Source organism: Cryptomeria japonica, chromosome 9 (genome assembly GCF_030272615.1).
Source record: "Cryptomeria japonica chromosome 9, Sugi_1.0, whole genome shotgun sequence".
In the NCBI taxonomy this organism is placed as follows: Eukaryota; Viridiplantae; Streptophyta; class Pinopsida; order Cupressales; family Cupressaceae; genus Cryptomeria; species Cryptomeria japonica.
In genome coordinates, this window is record NC_081413.1 from 686318094 (window position 1) to 686331192 (window position 13099).

Here is a 13099-nt window from a genome sequence, read left to right on the forward strand (position 1 = left end):
GACTCAATAATGTTATTGAAGTAATTTGGTGTTCTTGGTGTTTACAATGACACGACTATTCAAGTATGTACATTGTATACTTGCAAATATATACAAATATTGTCAACATAGCTTTTATTTATGCTACTCAGTATAATATGATGTATTGGTATTATCTCCTATATAACATAGTGAAAATATTTGTGTTTGTGCGTTATTAGAATCTATGTTAGCTTGCAAATATGATTGTATTAAACTAAGTTTTTTTTGTAGATATCTAAAGTTGTCCACATAACCACACTTCACTTCATCCCATCCCAATATTAATTAAATAAGTCAATAATTTGATGAACCTTACTATTTATCCTTCAACTATTAATTAAATAAATATAAATCATTTATTTGATTAATCCATCCTTCATCTTTATTTCTTACCCATAATGAAATGAATCGATATTTATTTAATTAAATATAAACCTTGTATGTGTTCCTAAATGATTAATTAATCTCATCTAATTCCACTTATCACTAAAATTTTACACTAAATTCTTAGTCCTTGACCCCAACTCTTAATCCTAATTGTTCATTTAGACATGTGATCTCTCACATGTGTGAGAAGGCACTTGTCAAGTCTCATTTCCTTATGTGGTCTGTTACACATGTGAGAAGTCACACATCTCCATCCTTTGTTTCCATGTGATCTCTCACACATGTGAGAGGATTTTCTTGTCTCCATTCCACTTCTCCATGTGTCTCCATTTCACTTGCCTATGTGTGTCCTCACATGTGTGAGATGAAACCTGTCATAGGTCCTTCTTTCCTATGTGTCCACACACATGTTTGAAAGGTCGCTTATTATAGGTATCTTTTCTCCATACATCTTGTCACACATGCAAGAGGACTTAATCTTCATCCTTGAATTTCGAACCAATCCTAGCCCTTCCCATCTCTCCGATCCTCCTCCTTCCCAAGTGCACCAATCAAATGTTGTTGCTTGGTGATCCTTCAACCACTCTGATATCTCATGAATCCTAAACCATTGAAATCAAATCTCAATCATCAACTTTCAATCCACAACATCTATAAACCAAACCCTTTTCGAGTCATTTCATCATCAAGCTTCATTGCAAAGACATGTTGTCGAATCAAGCAGCAACCTATATACTACTATCAACACAACACCATCAACAACATATTAAGAGGATTATTGGGAGGACTGACAACATCTCAAAGTTTTGGTGCACATCCATCATCTTCTCACTCTAATAGAGGTATAGCAAGGTATAATTTCATTTCTATATATTTTTGTCTTTGTATTCCACTTTATTTTCTGTCATTTACATTTAATTATAAATCAATGTGTAATGATACTTTTAAAAAACATCAAATATTATATATAATAAAATACTTAGATATGTTGAGCTCTTGAAACAACTCATCAAATATTAACGAAACATTGCTGTTTCTTATTTTTAGACTATTAACCTTTCCTATTAATATTTATAACTATAAATTTTGGTACCAATCTTGCATAAGGAAGTTTATCCTATGATGTTGTTAATGCTTTCCTATTCTTAAACCAATTAAGAGGAACAAAATCCGGTTAAGCACCTGGCTTGTGATCATAAAAGCAGCCAGCTCTTGCGTGAAATGCCAACCTCGTTGCAATATAATCCTCTTATGATCATATAACTGTTCATGTTAAGCGAATCTCCCTGTCAAGTCAAAGACAGACTCTGTTCCGTGTTGAATTCTTCCCCAACCTCTTTATCTGCTCTACTACAATTCACACAGAGAACATGCGGGACAACTTAGCCTCTAATCCAAATCGCTCCTTAAATAGGCACACCATGACAATTATTTATCATCTGTATTGTAACAAGTATACAATCTTCCTCCACAATTATTTCACCTGATCTTCTAATTTTATAATTAGTTTCAGTTCACAGAAATCACAAAAGCATTTTCATCAATGTCTGAATTGGAGATGAAGGTAGAAAGGACAATTGAATTGGTGGTTCCTTCAAAGCCAACGCCGACAGGAACACTCTACCTCTCCAACATTGATCTTACAGTGGTTTTCCCGGTGGAAACAGTGTATTTTTTCGAGAACAAGTGTATTGATTCAAGTGCAGATGACGTGGTGGGTAAAATGAGGGAGTCACTTGCAGATGTGCTGGTTGAATACCATTTTATGGCTGGAAGGCTGCAGCTGAATGTTGAGGATGGAAGAGTAGAGATGAGTTATAACAGAGCTGGTGTTCTATTTGCAGAAGCATCTTCACAGCTTACTCTTGCCCAGCTTGGAGATGTGTCACTTCCAAATCCTTGTTTTAGAAATCTTGTTCTAACCATTGATGAATTCAAGGAGCTTAGCCAGACTCCTGTCTTGACCATACAGGTATAAACTCATGTATATGTTCCAATTTTTAAAAATCATTATTACTATTTATTTAAGTTTTTATTGTTTGAGGTGGCCTTTGTAGTTTAAGCATTATTATACAAGGACACAGTGGTAGTTTATCTGCAACCAATGTTTTGATGTACTTCTATCATTAATGATATCACATTTCAACAATCTACAGCTCTCTGTTTTTTTAATTAGATTGCATATTAGTTTTTTGATTTTTCATCAGCATTTCAGATAATCACATTCTGTGATCCATCATCAGAATACTACTAAAAAGTTAAGAATATGAAAATGAATCACGTTCTTAGCTCTCTAATAATATTCTGATGATAGATTATAAAATGTGTTTCAAAACATTAATACAAAGAAACTAATACACAGCCAAATTCAGAAATTGAAAGATTATTAACTTCTGCCATTTTTTAACGAACATAAGCTTGTGGTCTTGGTGTAGTTATTCATCTATTTCCCCTATGATAAAGCGTGTACGCTTGGTCTGAAAGAAATGGGCTCTAAATCAGCTGCATTCGACTTCAAGCTTTCTAATTCTCCACAAAAGGAAACAGAATGGAGTATTAAATTCTTTCCTTGCTCAAGCTTCTGATTAACTTAAGGAAATTTGCAGGTCACTCGATTCAAGTGTGGAGGATTTTGCATAGGAATGGTAACCTCCCACAGCCTAGTGGATGGCCAATCTGCTGCAGAATTTTTGTTTAACCTTGCATCAATGGCCAGGGGCCAGGGCCTCCTTATTCAACCCAATTTCCTTAGAACCTCTCTCAAACCTCGCTCTCCACCACAGATCAATTACCCCCACCATGAATACATCAAGCTCAACAATCTCCCTATAGAAACATCATTCACCACCTCGGACACACAATCACATTCTCCTATCACACTACCACAAAACAAATCATTCAGAGTTTTTACCTTTTCTTCAGAGATGTTACAATGCCTAAAGCAAAAGTCCCTGCAAGACAAAAGCTTAAGCAAATGCTCCACTTTTGAAGCCATGGTGGCTCATCTATGGCAGGTTAGAACTAAGGCAATTTTCAATGACCCAAAACAGACAAGCACAGTTTTATTTGCAGTGGACATAAGGTCCAGAATGGTTCCTCCCCTGCCCAGAGGATTTGTTGGCAATGGAGTTTCCTCTGCCATCGCAAGTGCTTCTGTGGAGGAAATCAAGCAGCATAATCTCTCATTTTGTGCTGCAAAGATTCAGAACGCCATAGCTTCCATGACAGATGATTATGTGAGGTCTGCAATAGATTGGCTTGAGATAAACCGTGGAATTCCTGCTGTCATTAATGACAGTTTCTTTTTATCTGCTTGGTGGAAGCTGCCTTTCTATGACTTAGATTTTGGATGGGGGAAGCCTTTGTATGCAGGTCCTGTTGTCAGTGGCATGTCTGAATTTGTTCTTTTGCTCTCCAATGGCTCTCAAGGAGGAGTGAATGTGTGGCTTATGCTGGAACCTCATCAGATGGAGATATTTGAAGGCCATGTTATGGACATATAACTATGCTTTTATGTATTGCAGGTATAAATAATGACAAGCTTTCCAATAGAAGCTTTGCTTCTGAACTCCAGAATGTGAAAAAGAACACAGAAAGTGTAATTGTAATTAATCTTAATAGTAGCTTTTCATTTGCAATGAGCTTTGGGTATCTATTAATTACTCCGTAAAAATATTAAGGAAAAGCTCTATCACAGTTGGCAAAAAATGTAATTAGAAAAAAAAACTTTGATCATATAAAGCTTTCTATTTTTCCCTACATCACTAATATTTTTGTAAGATCCACTTGTTAATCTGAGCAAATCCACTTCGGAGACATAGAGGCAAACTTGGCAACATGTATGATAATTGTATAATGTCAATAAATATATATTATATGCATATCGATAGATCTATCTTAATATGGTTATTCAAGAGATTTCATATCTATTTAGGGGATGGGAATGAGTAGTCATTATAATTAATTTTGTACATCTTAAGTTTCTAAAGAGTACATCAGATTTTGATTATTATTATTATTTTTTTCGTATGTGACTTAAGAGCTTATAACTTGATGCAGGAGCACCGGTGTAGTTCATATCGGTTTGAGCAGTTAGCTATGGAGTTGCTTGGAGATCGTGGCATTTCTTTATGTTTGAGAATTTAGCGTTGTGGATTTGGATTTATCCCCTTGAAGTTTGTGGCCTTTATCATATTTGAGATTATTGGCATTTGGATTTGATTCCAGTGAGATATCGATTCCGATATTGGCCCGGTGTTGATGTGTTCTTACCGGTTAGTCTTGCAGAGTGTTGAGCGAAGTTGAATCGGGTTGCGGTTGATTTCCGTGACTTGCGGATCGTTGAGTTATGTTTCTTGTGCCTTGTCCAATGTTCCCGGAGAACCGCGTGTAGTTTTATGCTTTCTGGAGATGTTCTTGGTAATTTGAGCCGACATTTTATTATTTACACGTTTCATTATGACTTGGTTGGTCTTTGACCAACTTGATCGAGTTGTTATTGTTTGCGGATGGTATCAAGAGAAGTTTTGCAAATCATTTTAAGGGGCAGGAGATAGAAGACAAAATCTAGAGAAAGAAGAGATTGAACAAGATGTAGATACCGACAAGATTTTGGTCTGGTAGGAATGAAGCCGAAAGGGCTGAGGTTCGGAACAGGGTTGAACCGATTGACTGTTACCAGTGGCCAAATCGATGTGTAGATGATCTGTGGATCTTATATTGGTGTTGTAACCATTGTTTGTAATCTTGGGTTGCGGTCCAGCATGTGGCATATGTAATTCATTAAATTGTTATAAGAATTGTTCATACTATTTACCGGTTGTGTATTCTGTGGTGTTACTAGATGCTCTTTCTGCCTTATTTGTGTTGTGTTACCGGTTATTAGTAGACCTTGCATGGTGTTTGTGTTTAAGCTGCAAGGCGAGGATATCCTTCATTGGATCTCCCTACCTTGACTGCATCAAGTAGTATCAGAGCCAGTTTGTGAACCTGTTGTTGGAGGAGGACCTAGTTATATACCGGTTGGTTGGAAAGAAAGTTGAGACAACTTGTGGACTTGTTTAGATCACCAAACGTGAGGCAGAGCAAGGCTTGCAGGTAGACTGCCAAACATAGAGGTTGAGTTTGAGGCATTTAGTGGGTGGAGACTTGAACAAATAGCTGATTGAGGCAGGCTGCAGAGTGGACCAGTAGATCGCCAAGGAGAGGCAACTAGAACCTGAAGTCAGACCGCCAAACCCCTGAGGCAGTTGCAAGTACCTATTGACCGATCATCGAACCAGATCAAGTGATGGGACTCACTTTTCAATTAACCTCGAGACTGATGAAGGAGCACTAATGTAGTTCATACTGGTTTGAGCAGTTAGTTGTGGAGTTGCTTGGAGATCGTGGCATTTCTTCATGTTTGAGAATTTAGCGTTGTGGATTTGGATTTATCCCCTTGAAGTTCGTGACCTTTATTATATTCGAGATTCTTGGCATTTGGATTTGATTCCAGTGACATATTGATTTTGGTATTGGTCTTGTGTTGATGCGTTCTTACTGGTTAGTCTTGCAGAGTGTTGAGCGAAGTTGAATCGGATTGCGGTTGATTTCTGTGACTTGCGGATTGTTGAGTTATGTTTCTTGTGCCTTGTCCAATGTTCTCGGAGAACTACGTGTAGTTTTATGATTTTTGGAGATGTTCTTGGTAATTTGAGCCGACATGTTATTGTTAATTTGAGCCGACATGTTATTGTTTACACGTTTCATTATGAACCGGTTGGTCTTAGACTGACTTGATTGAGTTGTTATTGTTTGCAGACATTATAGAGAGAAATTTTGCGAATCATTTTAAGGGGCATGAGATAGAAGACAGAAGCTAGAGAAAGAAAAGATCAAGCAAGATGTAGATATCAACGAGATTTTGGTCTGGTATGATGAACTTATAAGGCACTGAGAGGCGGGGATGAATCAGTGCAAGCAAAAACAATATGAATCTGATTATCAATTTTACCAACTTAAAACTTAATAGACATATAAGAAATAACACCAAGTATGCAATCAACACATCAAGCAAAAACCACAAGGCACAAGAGATTATACATGGAAAACCCAAATGGGAAAAACCACGGTGGGAGTTAGTACCCACAAGATCCACTATCTGCAGTATAGAGATATGACCGGTTAAGGTCTACAACACCCGGTTAGGGGCACACCCTGTTAGGAGTGTCTAAACCCGGTTAAGAGATTTACAAAAGGCCTGTGAGGACCAGCCCTGCTAGGAGCTACCCAAGTTACAGGGATTCACAAACACAAGTTATTGTGTCACTTGGTTAAAGGATTTAATGATCAGAATTGTTAGGATCTGACTGCACCTTGTTAGGAGTGACCTTGTAAGAGGATTTTCTTGCTGCAACTGTTAGGGAGACAACAAGTACACATGATCTTAGTATAACACCTTTAGTGTCTGATAAGATCTACTTCAGAACATTACAAAATCACATAGACTTCATCTCTCAAATCCTTTGATCATCGCGCTATTAGAAATATAAAATTCGCTAATAATCTTTCAAACTATCAAGCTCATACACATATATCCTTTCATACCTCATCACACATTTAAAATCATCATAAGGTCGGCTAGAACCTTGTTACAACTCCCTAGGTTCAATGCATCTAGACAATCTTGCATTGTATGCTTTAGTTATGTCGGCCACTAACATAACAAATCCAATTCTGTGTCGTTTTACCAATCTGAGTGATTTTCACCACTATTGATTAAGTCTCAATCAAAATGCCTGCTTTGTCAATCAAATCGCATTCACCTGATTGAATCAGCACATGTTGTCACGAACATAACTTCATCTATCATCCTTCATTGCTGCTAAAAAACCACATCATCTCATTCTTCATATATTTCTTGTACCGTTTGTCGGAATATAACTATGTTTGTCTTTTACCGGTTAAAGTCCTAATTACCGGTTCTGATAAAACTATCTCTACTTATCGGTTGACCTATAGGACTTAGATGACTATAAAAACATAGTTGCCAACAATGACAACATACAACATAGTCATCATACAACAATCTAATAAAACATGTACCAGTTGCATCAAGCAAACAAATAATTACCGGTTAAGATCAAATGATCAAATGCCAACAACCTCCCCCTTTGGCATTGATGGCAACACTTAGAAATAAAATAAAAAATTGACAACTAAGTGTGCAATACAAAAATTGACTATATGGCATGTATGTTAGGATTCCCAAAGATACTGAGAGGGGGGGGTGAATCAGTGTCTTGCCGGTAAATAGATTTTCTGACCTTATTAAATAAATTGCATTCCAAAATAGTGTACCATTAAACAAGAATTAATGCAGTAAATATGAACAATTAGCACAACATAGAAATCACACCATAACAAAAGATTTTTAACGAGGAAACCCGGTGTGGGAAAAACCTCGGTGGGATTTGTGACCCACAATATTCACTCACTGGCCAATGAATGGATATTACTTATAATAGGGGCCTGCACATGCAGGAAGGCCAACTGCCTAAATATCACTACTTAATTACAAATGGAAGTCTCACTGACTTACAAAATGGATTATGCAAATCCAATATAATGTACTGCTTCAATTCAACATCTGCTATGCCAGGTTCAGTACCGGTTTAAACTCATACAATAACCATAAACCTTACTCCAAAATCTGCCTTAATATTCGCACATTACTTCTACAATAATCTGACCATATCCACATCATAAATGATCTACAAGATCTCATACTTATATATGAGTCTTATTACAATACGCCTTGTCGGCTTATAAAAAGATATTACAATTAAATACAATATGCAATAATTAAAATTCTGTCGACTGGGGTGTTGATAATCATCTTTGCCGCTGCCGGTAAACTATTTGCTGGTGTAGAGTCTGCTGGTGCCGGTGCCATAGGATTGCAAGGTTGCCATCAATGACAATACCTTCAATCACTTACAATTTCTCATTGGAGTGTGCAATGCCAACAATCTCCCCCTTTGGCATTGATGGCAACTGCCATTAAAAAAATTCAAAAATGTATCTAAAATTTGAAGTCCAAAAAATCTTACCAAAATATGTGCTCCCCCTGAGCAGATGATCTCTTTTGTTCATCATTTTTCTCATCTCTACTACTCCCCCTTTGGCATCAATGGCAAAGGCTGTCAAAAATGTCAACTGAGTGTAGTTCTTAGCTGGAACCCTATAACCAGTTGGTTACAATCTGAAATAGATCTGCCAATACAAAATTCAGGCTCTCAGTGAACCTTTCACTATCCTTCAATGCTTCTTCAGTCCTTTGAATTGTACAGGTGAGGATGTGCATTTTCTCTTCCGGTGTCTTTAGTCCTGGAACAAGTGCCTCTAAGATCTCTTTTCTCAAAGAGATGAGGTTGTCAAGTTTAGGACCAAGTCTACATTTAAGCTCTTTGCCTTGAATTTTATTCTCTCTTTCTCTTTTTCAAATTTTTCAATTTTCTCCTCAAAACCTGCCATTTCCTGCTCTATAACCGATATGGATTCTGATAAACCAATGAGATTATCAGCAATATCATTTATTTCTTTCTATGCTTTACTGATTTTCTTGTCTATATCCACTATCAAAGTATCAGTCTTGCATGTGTCTCTCTACAACTCTTTAAATTCCATTATTGTTTTGCTTAGTGCCGGTAGGAGTGTGTCAATATGTCACATGCACTTCTTTATTGTCTCATCAAATAATTTATCCTTTTCTCTGTTCATTTTCTCTCTAAATGTCTCCTCATTGATTTGATCAACTGTTAATACTCCCTCTTAGAAATTACTCCTATTACTCCCTCTTTACATTGCATACAAAATTTTCACTGACTCTTGACTATTACTCCCCCTTTGACAACAATGCCAAATAAAGAAGTAAAATACATGAAAGATGTATATATTTTACATCAAAATTTGCATCAGAGCATATATAAATATAAGTCATAAAGTTTTTACAAAGTAATTTTAGAAAAAAGCATCACTAAAAGGAAACTTTGAACAACTGTTTGAGATCATTATCCCATGTCTCTAACAGTGTGTCGATAATCTCAACATGAGTCTTTATCTGCCTGACTAATTCCTCCACTGCATCAACTGTGCTCATCTCAAGTATAGCCAAAATAGCTTCCGACTCCTTATATGCTCACTGCAAAATTTTAACTTTAGGAATCAGTTGAGTTTGGAGCTCCTTCAATGATCTAACCCATTTTACCTGCTCATGTTCATACATCTCAAGTTTGTGATGTAAGTCTACAACTGATCTACCAAAAAGAATAGCTGAGTCATTTAGTGGCCTAAATGTCTCACTCAATATTTCAAGTTCTTTCTCAGCATCTTCCCTTTTCTCCTTCAAGTTAGCACAAAACAGTGAAAACTTAGAAATAGTAGCCAAAATCTTTCCTTCGGTTACTAGTGCATTCTTCAACAGGTCTTCATTAACCGTGAGTGCTACCTTACCTTAGTCTATCTCAGACATCAGGATTTTTGTCCTTTTCTTCTTGTTATCCTTTTCAACTGATATATATGCTACATCTTCAAAAGCTTTGAGTTGATCTCTGACATCGGTAACCAACTGTCCAAGTTTGTCAATGGGAGTGACAAAACTTTTAGTATTAGTCTCCGGTAGGAGACTAGACAAAATATCAACTGCTATCTTGATTGTCTTTGCCTCTCTCTGTTGTTCCTTCATTCTTTTCTTTTGAGCTCTAGATTGCATTGTTGTTGCAATCTCCATCAATTGAGAAGAACTCAGATTGTCCATATCAATAGGTCCTTTAATGCTCACCGAGTCATCATCATCATCATCATCATCATTATCAATTATTTTCTTCTCCTTTGACTCCTTTTTCTCTACCTTTTCTTTCTCTATTTTCTCCTTCTCAATCTTATCTTCTTTTGACTTCTCTCCTTCTGTGGTGTCCTTGACTGGTGGTGGTTGTGTCTCCACATTTTTCTCATTCACCTTCTTCATCAGTCTTTTCCTTTTGACTGTCATCTACATTTACACTTATCAATGAAATTTGATTATCAGTAGATTGTGTGCTCACTGGTGGTTCATCAGAGCTCTTTTCTTCAGTTTTCTTCTCCACTTGTTCCTCTTGTTGTTCATGTTGTTCAAACATTTGAACATCAACATCTGGTACATCTATATGATCAGTAGTATTATCAACATTATCTCTGGTGTTATCATGAACAATAAATATCAATTCAGTATCAATCGAATCATCATACATATACTTGTTATCCGGTTCAAAATCTATGATCTTAACACCTTTAGGAAGTTCTTCTGACTTTGGCTTTTGAGAACTATCCTCCTCAACTTGTTCGTCTTTTTCTTCATCTTCATCTGGGATGAGACCTAAAGCCTTCTTAATCAAAATCTTAATCTCCTTCTGGACTGATTCGGTCTCTTCTATTAACATTCTTGTTAATCTCTTCTTGGATCTGAATGATGCCTTTTATTTAACCTTTATTTGTTCAATTTCTTCTTCACTTGCTTCTAGTTGCAAGTGCTTAAAGATATAATCAATGAATTCTTTGTCTTGGCTAATGGTTGCCTGCCACCTTGCATCAATAAGATTATACAAAGAATCGGGAATCTGCCCTTGCAACTCAATAAGGGCTCTACTATATTTATTCATACCGAAGATGACTGCATCTTCAATCTCCCTTTGTTGACTTTCAGATAAATGAACAAACAATCTATTCAAACCTTTGTATCTCCCATAATCCTTGATTATTTAAGCCATTCTATTGAAAGAATCTTCTAATGTAAATGGTTTCTTAGGTGACTTTCCCTTACCGGTTGCCTTAGTCTTCTTAACACTTGCTCTGAGTTCTCTTTTATCCTCCTCTGATTCAGTAACCTCTTCATTATTTGCCGGTTTGTGGGCTTGTTGCTTCTTCCTCTTTCTGGTTTGAACTGGTTCAAAAGGTGGATCAACAATTTTCTGCTTCCTTCGGAACTAAATTTTAGATGGTTTCCCTCTTTGTGATTCAACCGGTTTGTCTTCTTCCATCTTCTTCTCTGTTGCTTTGCCTTTTGTAGCTCTAGTCTTATCAGTAGGGGAACTGGTAGGGGTACTGATAGGTGCACTTGATGCTTCACCTTGATCTACTGTGTACTTAGTCCTTGTTGCTGCTATCTGCTTCTTTGTAAAACCTGCTTGCTCAACAAATGCTTCAACCTCCTTCCTTATTTTCTTAGCAATTACCGGTCTCTACAGCTTAGAATGGACTTGTAGAAATTTTTCTTGGTATGTCCCAAATCTCTTTGCAGTGGTATCCGCTGATTTCTCTAACAGTGATTGACATAAGCAATGAGTAGATCCTTTTCTACCTCATATCCCATAGGTAATACCCATGTGGTTCTAGGGATAACCGCTTCCATCATACAGGTGTCGGTATCCACGTTAAAACAAATTATCTTCTCATACCGATTGACTACTTATGCTGGTATACACTCTCTAGCATGCATTTTCTTTTGAAACTCCTTGAAGTAACCCCATGAAATATTATCAAACTTATCCTTCAGTATCCTAATACTATTCTTCATCTGAAGTATTGCAAGGGTACCTTCAATCCAATGAACATCTCCAATACCGGGGAAATGGTTTTGGAAATAGAAGAACAATCCCAAAATCAATTATCCAAATTTGAATCCTAGCTTCTTGTCTTTCTTCACAGAGCTACTAGATTCACCATCAATTGACTTCTTAGTGCCTCTGCCAAGTCATAGTCAACATTCTCCTTTACCATCCGGTAGGTAGTATGAATAGCTATTGCCGATATGTTGTTCATTCTACTAGAATAGTAGATTCTATATCCAATCACCATGGAGGTATATTTCACAACTAGATCATTGATGTTATTTACTGTCATGGCTCTGCCATCTCATCTTGATCATGTCAGCTTCTCAACATCATTCTTGGGTACTGATCTAAGTAAGGGTACTTCACCAGTTGAGCAAAATCTGGTTACAACATGAATGACCTCCTTAGTTATTTTATGTGGTCAATCCAACCACATAAATTGATCATGAATGCGACTCAAAACAAATCTAACTAACTCATTATCAAAGTCATTAATGAAGTTAACTGCATTACAAAACCCTTTCACGATGACACTTTTAAACTATTCTTTCAATATGCTCTTATCATCACACAATGATCTATATTGTTCATGAATGACTAAAACACCCATATCCTCCAATTTGCAGTGATAAAAAGATCTAACATCCTTGACATGCAAAACTCCATATAGTACACTAGATAGGGCATCGACAGGGTCCGTTTCCTTTGATTTGTAAGGATGTCGTTTAAACTCCGGTCATGGCCTCTCAGTCACATCAACTAGATGCAGAGCATCCATACTACAATATGCAAAAATTCAAAGCAAAGAGTAGGATTTATTGATAAATACCTTTCCTGCTTTTGAACAAGGGTATCACACCATCAAAACCTTCAACATCATTTATCGATTCACAATGCACTTCTGATCACCTCAGATCTCTACTAGACACATTGAATGCTACAATCACAAACTTTCCTCTGATCTGCTCACTCACCAAATGCTCTCAAGATCACATTGTGTCAAATGAAATTCAAAATGTTCCTTTTATTTGCTTTCAAACTACTGCATTAAATGCTTTAAC

The 13099-nt window shown here is 36.7% G+C and overlaps 1 protein-coding gene across 1 annotated transcript; it reads left to right on the forward strand.

The window, feature by feature from the left end:
- Positions 1–1696: 1696 nt before the first annotated feature.
- On the forward strand, positions 1697–4167 carry LOC131073959 (omega-hydroxypalmitate O-feruloyl transferase). The gene is made up of 2 exons (XM_058010488.1): positions 1697–2380; positions 3015–4167. Exons 1-2 carry the CDS (start codon positions 1952–1954, stop codon positions 3909–3911), a joined length of 1326 nt encoding a protein of 441 aa, XP_057866471.1. The 5' UTR covers positions 1697–1951; the 3' UTR covers positions 3912–4167.
- Positions 4168–13099: the final 8932 nt, after the last annotated feature.